This window comes from Prorops nasuta, unplaced genomic scaffold (assembly GCF_024137725.1).
Source record: "Prorops nasuta isolate Cenicafe-Biocafe unplaced genomic scaffold, Cenicafe_Pnas_1.2 PNAS00011, whole genome shotgun sequence".
Lineage (NCBI taxonomy): Eukaryota > Metazoa > Arthropoda > Insecta > Hymenoptera > Bethylidae > Prorops > Prorops nasuta.
This window is the reverse complement of record NW_027116808.1, coordinates 5096834-5113371: the sequence shown is the minus strand read 5'-3', so window position 1 is coordinate 5113371 and position 16538 is coordinate 5096834. Positions and strand designations below refer to the sequence as shown.

Here is a 16538-nt window from a genome sequence, read left to right as displayed (position 1 = left end):
GAAAAATATTTGGCGTCTTTTATTGCTGACAAAATATATTTTTGAATTTGCGCTGCAAGGATACTAATTATTTCATTTTGGAAGCGATTTGCCGCATAATGTGGCATATGGTTCTTTAAAGCAACTGATTGTTGAATGCGATTTATGTGATCTGCCATAACATCATCAAATTTTCCTATCATTTCAATTGCTTTTAGAAAATTTCCATTATTGTTTTCATACAATCTGCTCGAGCTACCTCTAAATGCTAAACCCTGTACTGCCAGAAATTGTACCACAGATATCATGCGTACGACAATTTGATACCATCGTTTTTTCTCTGCGTCATAATACCGTTGCAAATTTTTATCAATTGTAGCTTTGTTTTTTAAATTTAATTCCAAATTTTTCCAATTGGTGCAATTTCCGATATGCAGCGATGTTTTTTCATGACGAGATAAATTATCAGATGTGTGTTGCCAATCATTGAAGCCTTCATTAACTAATTTTATTTCTTGTTTGCCAAATAATTTACAACAGAAGCAAAATATGGAATCCGTTTTTGGAGAATAGATTAACCATTCACGATTAAATTTATCACCATTTGGCATTTTTCTATAGAAATAAGTTGATGAAAATGATCTTCCCAATTCATTAATTGGATATGTAGATTGTTTATTTTGTATGGGTCCTTTTTCGATTAATATATCCAATATTTTAGTGGTAATTGTTAAAGGCCAGCAAGCTGGATCATTTAAATCCATACACATAGCAAAATATGCTTTATCAATTTCAGCGGTATCGGTATTGTATAGATCGATATCCTTATTATCTTCTGTTTCCATTTCGTCGGTACTACTAGTATTGTCATTAGCCTTTTCATTTTCGACAGATAATTCATTTTCATTTTTATCGCAAAACAAATCATCAATTGGATTTAATTGGCTACTACAACTACTTTCCGGTTCTGGCGATTTTACTAAAAACTTTGTTAATGAGCCAAACATTTTTTTAGCTTCATTTTGCTTTTCCTCTCGCTTTCTTTTATATTGCGCTCCAGACAATCTTTTCGTTTTCCTTTCAGACATTCGTAGGCCTTTAAAAATGTAAATGAGCAGTGATATTAAATTTTAGGGTAGACTTTCAATTTTGGGCCCGGGAAATTTTGGCGGGTCTTTTTGGAGGGAAAAGGCCTTTTGATATGAAATTCTTAAATAAATATTAAAAAATATTTAATAATATTAAAAAAAATTAAAAAAAAAATAAATAATAATTAAAATAAATAATAAAATAGCGCAATTTAATATTAAATTACTTAAAATCTATAATTAATGTATATTTTAATGCGCATAGGATGACACGATAAGAAAATCATTTATAAGCTTTTTAAGTAAAACATATTTTTAAACATAAATATGTCAAGATTTATTTTGAAAATGAAAACGGAGAGGAAAATTCAACCACATATAACTGTTTTCTAGTTCAATGTCAGGTAAATTTCTTCCATTTAATAACAATAACATTGCTATTATAAAAAGGAATCATAAGCTTAATTTAAAGAGTTGCTTTCGGCTACACAAGTTCAAATGCTTGATTTTCCATCGGCGGGTTGTGAGCGATTTAAACAGAGAATCTCGTATGCAAACAAACAACTTTTAATTATTATATAAATGCATTCAAAATGAGAAAGATATTCATTTTTTAGTATAAATTAAGGAAGATTTTAAGTAATTTAATATTAAATTGCACTATTTTATTATTTATTTTAATTATTATTTAATTTTTTTTAATATTATTAAATATTTCTTAATATTTATTTAAGAATTTCATATCAAAAGGCCTTTTCCCTCCAAAAAGACCCGCCAAAATTTCCCGGGCCCAAAAAGTGAAAGTCTACCCAAATTTTACATTTTTTGTGTATTACCTTTTTCAGTCTTTGTCGAGTAAATAAACTTTTTATTAAATTTCACCACACGAACACACAACTAAAAGTTTTCAGGAATTAAGCAATTTATTTTTATTCGTTTAATTAAAGACTTTAATAATATCGGATCACACACAGGACACAAATAACGATTTATCCTCGCTAGTCTATAGACTAATACGACTAATAAGACGAATAAGACCGCTTACGCGACGCCGGTCAATTGAAAAAACTATTTCGGCTCGTCGCTCGTGCAATGTTCGAAAAAATTCGGATTCGCTGCATGACTAGGTATATAAATACTACAACGACCTAATCAGTTTTTATACATTTCTTATTTCTGAGAAACTCTTTTTAGATAGATTAGATTAGAGAAACTGTTTTTACTTCGTATCTTAATGAAAACAAACCGATTGTATTTTTGCCCAGTAAACAACTTGTAACGATTTGGCCGCCTCTTAATTTCGGCCGCCTGCGTGCGGTGCACGCAATGAACGCCCGTCAGGCACGGCCCTGAGTATGCTTGGCGGGAATATAATTATGGCCATTTATTGCCATGTAATCCATAAATGTGGCCCAATCATCGAGTACAAAACAAATATCGCAAAGAACCTCAGCGTTGGGTTTACTGTAATAACAGGTTTTGGAGTAAGCCTAATCTGTAATCGGCTGATCCAAGGTGGTTGCCATTATTCTTATAATATAAAAATGTTATTTATAATACGTGTGTAGCTTTATACTAGTTTTAATGTCTATTTAAAGGGATAGGAAAAATAGATAGATAGCATAAGAAGTAAGTTTAATCCTCTTCAGGATGAAGATCCCAAACCTAAAAGTATTGCATGCATAGCTGACAATTGAATACACTGGTATAATAGCTACATTTGCATTTACACTTTCTACATTTAGGAAAGAATGCGGTAGCTAGCTTTATCATTTTATAATATGATCGTTCCCTGTACAAGTTTCTTCGGTAGATGTTTAAGGACCAGTAACAATTTGGGCAAGTTACACTCTTGCTTGGACTAACATAGTATCGAGCATGCTGACAGAGGTAATGGCGTGAACCGTCCATGGTTACACTGTAATTAAATGGAAAAAAAAGTAATTAAAATAGTTTACCCATTTTTAATAAAGGCTTTCGATAAATTTATCATAACATTCGTCGCATTGCGAAGCCGGTATGAAGGGCACACATAATCGATGACAGCTTTGACATTTAAGGTCAGGGTAAGATTCAACGGACATCATTCTATGCCCATTAAGGTATTGAAAAGTGCCTTGTTCTTCTTCTTCTAATAAGTCATAACAGATAGGACAAATAATATTTAGATGCCTATCGACTAAGTATGCTAATCTTACACAAATCAAATTCTTCATATCCAGCCTATATTCTTGACACATTCTGTAAAAGTAATAATAGTAGTTAAATAAAGATAATTTGTACAATAGTTTTTGTAAGGACATGTGATAGGAAACCCGCAAAGAGATAGAACCATTAGTAAAAGCATAATTAGTTTATTAAAAGGTATTTTTGAAAATTTTTCTACGGCAGACGTTACAGTGTTCTTTTTCGAATTATTTGATGATTTCGTGGAGTGAGAAAATACGATTGATTTCTCAGAGTAACAGGCAGTTCCTCGAAGCATTCTTTTGTGTGACGAATTGCCAATGGAACAGGTATACATTTATTGACCTGTATGCTTTCTCCAGTAATTACTCCCAAGTATCCTGGGCTGTTTATGCTCCTGTATGCAAATTCGTTCGGGTGATCCTTGGCTATGCTTGACGCTGTATCTAAATTTTGGAACTTCATTTCACAAGGTTGATTAATTATATCTTGATATAAAGATATCAGTTGTGTTTTGACATGTTTTTCGAGATATAGAATTTTAGTATTTATATATACAAAAATATCAATATTTTTATTGGATATATCTTGGCGAACTTCTATTGGAGTGGTAGTGACTTCATGGATGAGTAATTTAGGATGCCATGTGGTATAGAAGGTATAACCACAGATGACCTTTGTTTGAATTTTTGTCAAGGTAAACGTAACATCTTTTGAAGTTTCTGTAAATATTTCTGGATATCTGGAGGTTAGAGAATCCTTGAGTTTGTTTGCTGTACCATGTTACAGATTTAAATAAGGTTTAAAATCACAGGTGTGTGATGAAAGGACGCTCCAAAAGGTGTGACTGCTATCATTGTCAAGGCAGAATTCTTCTTCTAAGGAGCAGGATACTCCGCTGCTGAGAAAAATTTTGTTTTTCTTGAGATTTACGTTAACTCGATAATTCCTGATGATTATTCGGACGATTACTTGAACTGTTACCCTGGGCCATGTACCAAATTCATCAGTTTATTGCGAGCCTTCGCAGGTACCATCTAAACGTAGGCTGCCTGCTAGAATTACGCTGCTTGTTTCGGTGCTGTTTTGACATATGCCAGAAAAGATGATGTTGTCTCGTAGTACGAGGGGGTGCCTGAAGAATGGAGAAGATCACAGTCGTAACGATTGATTTCCTTTAAATATTCAGCACGTCCATTAAAGACAACGGAAACGTGCGAATGCATTCCGCAACGATAGATTGTTCTATCAATTTCTATCTTGCATTGCTTTACTGTGGTAGTTTCAATATCTGATAGCTGAAGGAGTTGTATCTTGACTTTACTGGAAGAGATGATTTCCACATCGGTTATACAGGGCAGAGGTGGCTTGGTAGAAAATGTTGTTACACTTAGGAGTGTACTATTGCAGTCGTATCCTATGAGTGTGTCTGCTTAAGTTCGATGAATGGAAAATAAAATGAGGAGGCAGAGATATAACGCCATACCTGTTAAAGTATGCGTTTCACTTACAATTTAGCTAGTTTTAGTTTGTTCTTATGGACAATCTTTGTTCTAGAGTCGCCGGTTTTAATTCTGACATTTTCATTGTCGTAAACTTCCAGAATGGAGTAGGGATCTCTGTATTGGTTATCGAATTTGCCTTTAGTAGGCTCTTTTAACGAATAAACCTGGTCTCCTATCTAGAAATCTATTACACGAATCCTCTTATTGTAATATTCCTTATTTCTTAGCTTGGCACGCTCTAAATTTTCTTTCGTAATTTCATCGCTTTCTTTAATTCTGCCGAACAACCCGGTTAATTAATTATAATATGTATCGTCTCGAATAGTTGCTAAGTCAGGCTCTGTAGTGTGATTTCTAGCAAATCTATCGAAAACTAGTTCAAAGGGTGTGCATCTAGTACCCTCGTGAACACAACTGTTATAAATTAGCGCCACTAATGGCAGTAATTCATCCCAGTTTCTATTATTTAACAAAAATGTTTCAAGATAATTTATTATACTGGCATGAGATCTTTCATTAGAAGCATTAGGTTGAAAATGATATGCCGTGGTTGTTGCGTGTACAATATTATATTTTTGTAATATCCCTTTTATGAGGGTACTTAGGAAATTTGGAACTCGATAAGTAATGATACATTTAGGCGAACGAAAAATGCTAAGGTATCTATTAGTAAGTGTCAGCTATATCGCTCGAAGTCATGCCGGTCAGTGGGACTAAAACTAGAAACTTACTATGGAAATCTTGAATAACTTGAATATATGTATTATGGGAGGAAGTAGGCGAGAGCAAAGACCCATAAGGTTAAGAGAGAACTTTTCCATGCTGGATCCTGGAGTGTCGGTTAATACCATTGGTTAGCGCGTCTTATTTCTCACAAATTTTTTTAATTGGTAGTCTACGCATGAGTCAATTACACTTTCGATTTGAGCCTTCATTTTAGTCCAATGATAATCATGACGAAGCCGGTGATACTTCCTTGTGACCGCCGAGAAAAGATTTACAGGTATCTATTATCAATGCTTCACATTCGCTTTCCGGTGGAATCACAGTCTTCATTGCGCACACGGTTATTAAGATATTGTGCTTCGCAAAGAGTGCTTTAATAATGAATATAGGGTGTTCCTAAGTTAGTTCACGAATATCCATGGTCTTCGCTATAGTAAATGATTTTAAATGCAGTTCATTTACTAAGTCCATCAATGAAATAAGACCCTCATGTAATATATCGACATCAAGGGGACAATTCTGAGTTTCTTTAATATACATAACGATTACATTTTTGCCTCTTACGGTTTTAACCTTACAACGACCAAGAACAGTGTCAGGAAATTCAGGAAATAAACCTTCTTGTTGATATTGCTTCGCACTAGCGTCAAGTGGTATGTTATTGAGAGTGGTCAAGACAACGTGGTTGTCTACACTACTAAGCAGCGACTCGCAGACGCGATGGTAAAGCTGTCTTTTCCAATCGATCCGGGCTATCTATATAATCGTAAGGAAAAATACCTTTCCTCGTAAATTAGGTAAACTGCTCGACGCTTAAATTCAAAAATTGTGACCTCAAATTTGTCAACTGAGATTCCACCAAGTATAAGCTCAATTTGTCCAAGCTGGAAGCTATAAATTTGAAGGAACCGATCAATCTCAGACGTATATTATAATTTCGCAAAAATTTGGTAAATGAAATGTATTTTTCCGTATGTACAGGCAGCAGATGTACCAATCTCTCAAACAAATTAGCGTTCGTTTCGAAAATAAAATGCGAATCATAATCGGATAAATTGTGGAAAATCACTAGAATGACATGCGAATCTTTAAAATTTAAATTATAATTATTGTCAGCCAGTACTCTGTATCTATCGGTTAAATAATCGTGATCGCGAATTCGAAGTTGATTTGGAAGAAACAGCTTTTTGCATATATTTTATATATTAAAAAATTTGTTAATGAACTCCTCGCTGCGACTAGGAGGCCACCCTTCCTCGTCTTCTGGATCCTCGTCTTGCAGGTTGGGTAGCCCCGAAAACTCGTCCTTCATCCAGCGTATCCCGAGAAAATCGAAATCCTCCTGGAATGTGATTTCTTCTTCCCACTCTTGTTGTTGTATAGCCATTCCTTCCCGAAAATGCCGGGTATACTTTATTAAACACAAAAAAAAGTTATTATTAAGATAGGGGGGAGAGTGAGGTCAGTTGAGCCATGGGGTAAGTTGATCAACAATAAGTTTGTTTGCTGTTTTATGTATAATATTGTTGATCAGCTTAACCCATGATTCGATTGATCCCGCTCTCTTCTACTCACAGAATTGTAATAAAAGTATCTTTCCTCCAGGAACAATAGGTCTTCTTCTATTTTCGTCTTCTTGATCTTCCGGCAACTCTGGAAGTAAAAGAGAACCCCTTTTCTCTATTCCTTCCTCGAAAATTTCTTTTAATGTATATTTTTCAATATACATACTTTCGATTGAAAAAAATTATAGTAGTCTTTACTCGAAGCACTCTTAAGAACTAATGATAAATTTTTTTCAGAAACTTCATTGTTCCTACAGTGATAAAATCCCCTTCCCTGTTACCACTTATCCCCCTACTCAATGAATTGTAATAAGAGTAACTTACTTCCAGGATAAGGTCCCCTTCTTTCTTTCTCTTCCTCTTCCCGCTCCTCTGGAAGTACATCATTTCACTAAGCGATGAAACCAAAATCATCGTGAGAATGAAAGTAATAGAGGTTCAAGACAGAGAAATGCTCAAGATATAACACATACTACCGTCTAGTAAATTTCCACGATTAATCGTAATTGAAATTTTATCACAAGATTTTTGTGAAAAATCTTTCAATGTTTACCAAATGATGAAATGTGTAGCACTATACTCCTTTCTTTAAATTAAAATGTACTTGAAAAATTCATAAAACATGCTTTTAACAGAACAATAATTTTATTAATAAGCCAATGTCGTTTATTTTTTAAATATGATATATATTTAAAAGATTAGTATAAAAGATGTATGTTTTAGATGTATAAATATATTTGACACAAAAAACTTCAACGAAAGTGAGATAAACGTGCTTCACACATACAAATATATTGACGTATGAAATTACAGCACGCGAGGAAAATTATGAATCTTTTTCCCTTATGCATAACTAGGGGGAGCGGAAGAAGTAATCTCTATAAAAACAAATTCTCCTTTTTCTACCTAATAAAAGTAAGAGGAGGTGTATGGAAATTCCAGAAAATACTATAGCCTATTGTTTAATTATACACGATAAGATTGTAGAATATACTCCTCTTACAAATATTGTTATAAATGTAAGTTAAAATGTTAAAAAAAATTAGGAATACTTTTTTTTAAATATACTTAATTCTTGAATTCTACATTATGATATTTTCCACCTTTGTACACCATTATTAAATTATTGACTAATGCAGCGTTTTGCAGCTGCTTTAACTTCTTCGCATCGTCCACCAATTTGGCCATTCTCACAAGCAAGAATAACCAATCGCCCGTTGTTAATTTTACGATAAGTTTGATTCTATATTTTATTTTAATTTTGACAACTTCTACAATTTCATAGTCCTCATTCTCCTTTAGACTATCCAATTTAAAAAAAATTTTTGAAGTTACAGTACCCAAGATATTTAATTTTGTGAAATTCATCTTATTTTTCTCTCTATAAAAATGATTAGTATCATTAGTTATAATCATTTAAATTATTTCAGCAATGCATGCACTAATGAAATAAAAATATATCCTTACCTTTTTATATAAAACAACAATTTTAAGGAAATCCATAGAAACACTTATTGTTTTATTCCTTTTTTGAATACGTCTGGCACCCCTGTTACTATTATACAGAATTGGTTTTAACAGTTTGGAATACATATATTTAGAGGGTTAGTGAAATATTTTGTATCAAAAGGCGGAGGAGATCTTGAAGCCCTGTAATGGGAGCTAAGTATGTGATTGGTCGAAAAGAGGAAAAGAAAGAATGAGTGATTGGAGAGAGAGCGCAACGCTACTTACATTTCTTCTCTGTCAAACCTAGTAGTCTCTCTTTATGAAAGACGTATTGGTAAAATTCCTTGGCTACTAGAGAGAGAGAGGCTAACGGAAGCGAGTGAGAGACAGCAATCAGTCAATGAATTTTCTGAATCTGCGTCTCGTAAAGAGAGACTACTAGGATTGAAAAAGATGACGTGAATAGCGTTGCGCTCTTTCTCCGATCAGTTATTTTTTCTTCTTCTCTTCGCGATAAATCATGTGCTTAGTTCCCCACTACGGGGCTTCAAGTAGACCTCTGCCTGACATCTATTAATACCAATTATCTGACTTACCTTGTATATGTACTTGCCATCGGGACACTGTCCTGTCTCTTGATATTGCTTACTACTCATGAGATATACTAATTTTTCTATGACAACATTTAATCGAATAGTACGATTTTCGGTAGCTTTAAGCGATTCCGCTCGCTTTGGACCTTATAGATGCAGTATCTAAAATAGTTTTATATTTTTATATCCGTTTTGCTATTCTTCAATAATTCATTAATATTTTCAGACAAATGGGACGAAATTTAATAATACCGGGAGGTACTAGAACTATTGATGCTCGTGGAAAATATGTAATGCCTGGTGGAATTGACCCGCATACACACTTCGAGCTTACATTAATGGGTGCTAAATCAGTGGATGATTTTTATCAAGGAACAAAAGCTGCAGTTGCAGGCGGTACAACGATGATTATTGATTTTGTTATTCCTAATAAAGAAGAAACTCTTTTGGAAGCATATAATAGATACAGGGAACTGGCTGATGAAAAAGTATGCTGCGACTATGCTTTACATGTTGCAATTACTTCCTGGAGCCAAAAGGTAATAACAGATTTTCTGTTTTTGTCATATTTTATTTACCTAATCTTTAATTGATTGACGATTAGGCTTAAAAATATCCGTAATTATTTCCTTTAGTGGAGTATCTATGAAAAAAATTCTGAGTAGTATCACTCAAAAGACCACAGTTCAAGGACACCATACTCGTCAAGATAAACCGTCGCTTCCAAGTCCTTGAGCATTTATAGAGGTCAAAAGATTTAAAAATAAACGCAAAATAATTATAAAATCCTAGTTTCCTCTCTGTAAGGATAGAGCGTGATTTTTTCTAATCATTTACCATTTAATTTAGGAAGTCCCTTGGCCTTTATATCTTCTCATTAGGAAATTTACAATGCCACGGGAGCGATGGATTATCTTGGCTGTCATGCAGTTGTAGAAAAGTATGCATGACATTCATATATTAATGTATATGAATGTGATATATGTGCCCTATTTGAAAATTCATTTATTCTCTAATATTCACATAGAAACTGAATTATGCTTGGAACGTATTTTTGAGCTGGAAGGTAGTTCGTAGCTCCCGACTCTCGAGTACCCAGGAGTCGGTGGATAGGAGGGCGAATAAAATTGACTCAGTAGTTTATTTAAAATGATATAAAAGTACGGGGTTTATTCAGGTTAATTATATATACTTTATAACGTAGTGACCCGCTTCGAAGCCCACTTTTGTCCCTCCCATTTGATGCCATCAAGACTTTCGTATAGTTTTTAAGTTTTAAATCATAACGTTTACGAAGCCGCGCTTAGCGCGCTCTATACGTGTTTATATCTTTAATTTCTTGTTTTATTTAGTTGAATCTGATGGATGTGTATAATATTATCCCGTAAAGTTCCCTTCTATCCTAATCCTAATGATTTCTCCTCTCGTAAAGTTTGCGGAAGTCTTTGGAGAATACCAGGAAATTCGTACTCCGCGCCAATCCATAGGCAGAAACACCAAATTGCTTTAAGAAGGGACGTCAATTACTATTACTTTGGCTCAACCAGTACTGTTAGACCGTGGCGGAATTTTTTCCGCACCACGCGACTGTAGTGTTACTAATGCACGGTCAACCGGTAAGCGTCGGTGAGATATCCCCACTCATACCGCTACTCGCTACTCACACATACCTATACAGCAATGCGTGCGTCTCTCGGCTGGCTTCGCTCGATCTCGGTCGTATTCGGCATAGTTGCAGCTAGAAAGAGAGAGCGGATTGTTTTTCGGCCGTCTCACTCGCTACCGATCTTGACTGTCTTTAGCCAAGGAAGCGTGGCAATATCCTTTTCGGCCAGTAGTCCAGCTAAATTAATAAAAATAATTTCAAATAAGCTTAAATTTTGTTTTATTTTTTTTCATCACACGTGTATAGAAAGTGGCTCTTTTCAGCGTAGTTTAACGGGTTGAAAATTACTGTTTTCACGCCAGTTTCAGCCGCGCATGCATACTAGGGTTTTGCTTCACTTTTGTCCCTTGAGAAGAAAAAAGTCCTATTCCCTTGGGTCGAAAGTGAAGTAAAACTCTAGTGTGCATGCACGGCTGATACTGACGAGAAAACAGTCGTTATTGGTCTTGTAGTTAACTACGATGAAAAATACCCGCTTTCCATGCACTTTTAATGAAAAGTTTCGTGTATAACACGAGATGAAATAATTTGACGATTCAACTCGTGTAAATAGCATCCTTCGCTTCATTCGTGCTGCCAAAATTACACTCGTCTGCAATCGTCTACTTTTCTCCCTTGTTGTACAGTATACTATTTTTTTAAGTGGTAAACCCTAAGAAGTTAAAATTTGTAAAATTCGAACTCCTAAATAGTGTGCTAACGGCGGGTGCGGGGGGAGGGGGTGAAAAAGGGGTAATTAAAGATATTTCGGCTCCTGTATGTCGTAGAGTGACATTTTTTTTTATTTTACTCAGAAAAATATTTTTTACATCATTTATCGGACAATATTTTTTAGCGAATTTGGTTAAAAAGTTATTAAAGAAGAAGAGATACAAATTTTGCAATGTTAAGTTGTTTTATTTAATATTTTGAATTCGGCTATTTTAATCGAAAATAAAATAAAGTAACTAGAATAGTTCTGTGACCGAGTGGCGAGAGGAGCGCGGACCGCGCGGGGGGGGGGGGGGGGGGTAAACCGAATGCAGCCTTTCATCGAGGGATGTTTATCGTTCTTTAATATAAAGTTACATTGATAACATTTTTCTTTTTATCAAAAGAAAAACTATGTCTCCTGAGTTGCGTTGTTGTAGTTGAGATCCCCGCGTGTACCCCCTGATATTAAATTCCTAGAGTTGGGGGTACCCATGTGATCCCCCCCCCCTTTACGTTAAATTTCTGGAGTGGATGGGGTGCCCAAGCGAATCCTGACGCTTCTGGGGTTACAGTGAGGGGGGGGGGTACCCACGTGACCCTTTTACGTTAAATCATTAGAGTGGGTGGTGGGGGGTGCCCAAGCGAGTCCTTACGCTCTTGGGTGCATGCGTGCGATCGAGCCGCCCGTAGGTAGTGAGCGATCCGCTGACCGCTCCCCTTATTTTTTTTGTAAGGTAGAAAAAAAGGGAGTATATATTTTTTTTAATTATGATTTTTTAAAGTAGTAAAAGGTTTTATTTACAATGATTTTTTGTTCAATATTTTTTTTTAGTTTTCGATTTTATTTAATATAAGAAATATAAGAATCGCTAATTGTATTTTTTTTTAATTCTTAAAATATTAAGTAAACTTTTAAAAGATAAACTATTCTATAAATTTTCCTTACGTTCTATTGTATGATGTATACATTTTTTGCAAGTGGTGCACCATTCTGGCAGTGGACAATTGATGTCAAGGTGACCATAATTCTTACAATTTTTACACCAATAATGTAGTGGAAGGTCTACCTCAAGCTATATCTGCGTAGCTTGTGTTCTTGTGGCAGTTGGCTCTGTTTGTGTAGCCATATTTCTCACCTGGGGGCATATTTAAAAAAACATCTTGTTACTTTTTTTGAAATAGTAATAACTATTTTTCAAAGCAAGTATACTTACAAAAATCACCACCACCTCTTCTTCCTCCATCTCCTCTATCTCCTCCAAATCAATGGCTGTTAAAAAAAAAGAAAAACATTTTTTTTTCTTTTAAAGATATATAATAAATCCTTACAGTTTAAGTGCATATTACGACGAAGCATCACTTCATATTTTTGAAAGTAAAGATTATTAGAATCGTTAATTCTATTTATGTGCTCCTGCATTGATTCTGTCGGAGGAGAAGAAGTAGGAGGTACAGATGGAATCTCATCCTCCTCTAGATTTATCATCACAATACACCTTTCACTTTCCATTTTTTAATTTTTATGTTAAATGTATACTAAACTGATGAAGGTTTGAAGACTGAATGCAGCCTCTGAAGAAATCCCGTCGAGAGAAAAGTCTTTATCATGTTTTTTTATATATATGAAGTTACATTTTGATAACATTTAGAAGTCCATTCTTTCATTGTCTAAAAGGATTAAACTATATCCTCTGAATAATCGCCGTATAGAGATATCTATAGATACTTTTTTCCCATTGGGTTATACTGTGATGAACCTATAGGTCAATCACAATAGATATTCATCGCAACTAAGAAAAGAAAATCTTAGAAAATTACTCCTTCCAAACATTGAAATTAAATACGCTTAACATACGATATCGTTTGTAAAAAAGTCAAGTGAACAGCAGAAGAAAGAACATCAGTCTGTTAAACGAGATCTGCATAGTAGTAACACAAGTGCAAGACGTTTTCAAAATTTAAAAAAAAAACGCATTCTGCATAGCAGTTACAGTAGTGTTAGACGTATTAAAAAATAAGTGTCTGTTTAAACGCATTAAAAAAAAGAGTAAAAAAAATAAGTATGTCAGAAACTTTGTGTTTTTTACATAAAAAAGGGAAGGATACATTTTTTTATTTGATTAGTGCATGCATTGTTGAAATAATTTTAAATGATTTTTTAACTCTAATAAAACTAATCATTTCGAATAGAGATAAAAAATGAATTTTATACAAAAGTTGACACTTTGGGCACCGTAACTTCTAAAAAATTTGTTAAACTCGATAGTTTAAGGGGATGCAAAGAGCGACTCAAACATTCATTCAAATTTATCTTCCAAACTATTAGGAATATGAACTTTTTTGTAGAGATTAAATTTACTCTTTTAGCTGTACTGAAGCGCGCTACAAACTAGGTTTCTCAAAATTATAAAAAAAAAATTTCATAAAAATTATAAATACTTATAATTTGGTTGGTCATAATAATATTGAAAATTAGGCCTTGTAGCGCGTTAAAGAAAAGTTCTATGACTAATTTGAGACGAAGAAGAAACAAATATACCTAAAAATATGGAAAATTTTTTTGAAAAACTAAATTAGCTATTGAAAGACAAGTTTTACACTATTTTACCGACGGAGAAGTTTCACAGTGCGTTAGACAAGGACGAGCCTATTAACTCTCCTCGCTTTAGAAGGGGTACCCACTCTCTCCCCACCATTCCCCGCTAAACAAACCAACTCTCCTACACACAGCTAGGTGGCTGGCTAACGCTGCCTGTCGGTGTGAATACGTAGCGGAATGGAAGAACAAATAATTATTTGTAGATTTCAGGGTTAGGTTTTCGCATATCCGGCGTTGTACCGCTCTTCCATATCATTTCAGGAGGCTACAGTAAAATTTTCAAAGTATTTTGTTATCTACAAGTCTCAAAAAACTTGAATTAGTTGACGAAAGCGTGACTCGTATCAGCCGACGCTGATGCGCTACACAACTTAGTGATCAACGTCGGCTGCTACGAGTCACGCTTTAGTCAACTAATTCAAGTTTTTTGAGACTTGTAGATGATAAAATATTTTGAAAATTTTACTATAGCCTCCCGAAATGATATGGAAGAGCGGTACAACGCCGGATATGCGAAAACCTAACCCTGAAATCTACAAATAATTATTTGTTCTTCCATTCCGCTACGGATTCACACCGACAGGCAGCGTTAGCCAGCCACCTTGCTGTGTGTAGGAGAGTTGGTTTGTTTAGCGGGGAATGGTGGGGAGAGAGTGGGTACCCTTTCTAAAGCGAGCAGAGCTAATAGGCCTGTCCTTGTCTAACGCAGTGTGAAACTTCTCCGTCGGTAAAACAGTGTAAAACTTGTCTTTCAATAGCTAATTTAGTTTTTCAAAAAAATCTTCCACATTTTTAGGTATATTTGTTTCTTCTGTAACGTCCAGAGTTGTATGATTGCTAAATTTAATACGAAGCTCAACTACAATTTTATATTGTCGCTGAGTCCTTAGGTAGCGTTATTAATTTCTTTTAAATAAGGTGTCGTAGGTAAGGAAAAGAAAACTCTGGCGTACAAAATGAGAAGAAAAGATGAAATTCAGGGTTAGAAATAAATATAATTCAAATATTACTTGGTGATGAACAACAATAAAAATAATGAAAGAAGAAGGTAGAAGGGAGGCTCTCCTGTTAACTGCTGCTTGGACTACGGTCGTCGTCGCCGTAGGGAACCAGGGATGATTATGAGTGTTCGGTGAAAAGAAATATGTGCACTGAATCGATTATAGAGTGAAACGATTTTTAATTTAGTAAAAAATTTACTCATTTATAAAGAAAACAACTAATGCTTTTGTATTTTGACAATATTATAAACGCGAACTTTGTCTCACTTTCTAGGTTCAACTTTATGCAAATTCTAAAATTTAATGAATTGACTTAATCTAGACGTGCGAGATGAATGAAAGTAATTGAGAAAAATGAATGAGTCTAACTTGAAAAAAGAAATGAACGAATGAACTAACTTGAAAAAAAAGAAATGAACGAATGAAACTAACTTGAAAAAAGAAATGAACGAATGAACTAACTTGAAAAAAAAGAAATAAACGAATGAATGCGGCGTCCATCCGCTCCGCTCCTAAATAATTAGCTGGGGGGGGGGGGGGGGGGGGGAAGAACGTCGCGTCGCCTTCAGCCAATCAGAAGGCGCTACTGCCTAAGCTTGGGTACGCTAGAGAACGAGACAAAGGGTGCTGAGCTTGCACCTTTTTGCATACAATCGTTTACTTATGACTAAAACGCAATTATAAAATAAATATTAACAAGATTTAATGATTAATACTGCATTAGCCGTCGCATGAGCAAAAGGTGTCCTAATCTAGGCACGAGAGAAAAAGTAATAATAATAAAAAAAAATGAAAAACTGCGAGAGGAAAACGATCACCGTTTTAGGGTTAAAGAACCCACAACAATTATTGTTAAACGGTTGACCGCTTCCAAGGGCAAGTTATATAAAAAAAAATAGTATGCACGTGGCTGCTAGTGATTCGATATCCTGTTACTCATGGGACCAAATATGAACTGACCGATTACGCATGTATTTTTTTAGTTAATCTGATACCTTTCTTTCCTATTTATCAATACATATTAGTCTTCTCTTTATCAAAACGTATTAGCTTCCTTTCCGAGAAGTGGAATGCAATCAAAGAGAATGTCAATAGAGACCTACTAGCATCCTCGTATATTTTTATTTGTACCTCTAAAAGTAAATTCTAATTTGTAAGGTTGAAAAAAAGAAGGAAGTATAATTTTTTATTTTGAAGGTTTTATTTATACAATGCGTCGGCAGATGCGTGGCAATTGTATGTTACTAGTAGCACCTGAATTCGGGAGAGCATCGCGACGACGACGAAATTTCCCCTCATTCATTTTCTTCCTCTTATCCGACCGTTTTTGTTTGTTGTTTTTTTTTCCACCTCCACGGTTTCCCTCTCCGACGACTCGCTTGTACGGTTTCAGATAAAGACCTCGGCCTCTCTCGCGCGACGCTTCCATCGCGCGATTGTGACGTTGCATTTCCCGCAATCGTTCTCTCTCAACTTTTGCACGGTTT

At 34.8% G+C, this 16538-nt stretch overlaps 1 protein-coding gene across 4 annotated transcripts in view; it reads left to right on the top strand.

Annotated features, from left to right (window-relative positions):
- The window catches only part of CRMP (Collapsin Response Mediator Protein), a 331728-nt gene that overhangs the window by 145018 nt on the left and 170172 nt on the right, over positions 1-16538 (top strand). For all 4 annotated transcript variants that reach the window (XM_066733509.1, XM_066733507.1, XM_066733508.1 and 1 more), the window contains exon 3: positions 9319-9631. In XM_066733509.1, the coding sequence (XP_066589606.1) occupies positions 9319-9631 (313 nt within the window). The remainder of the gene's footprint in view (positions 1-9318; positions 9632-16538) is intronic.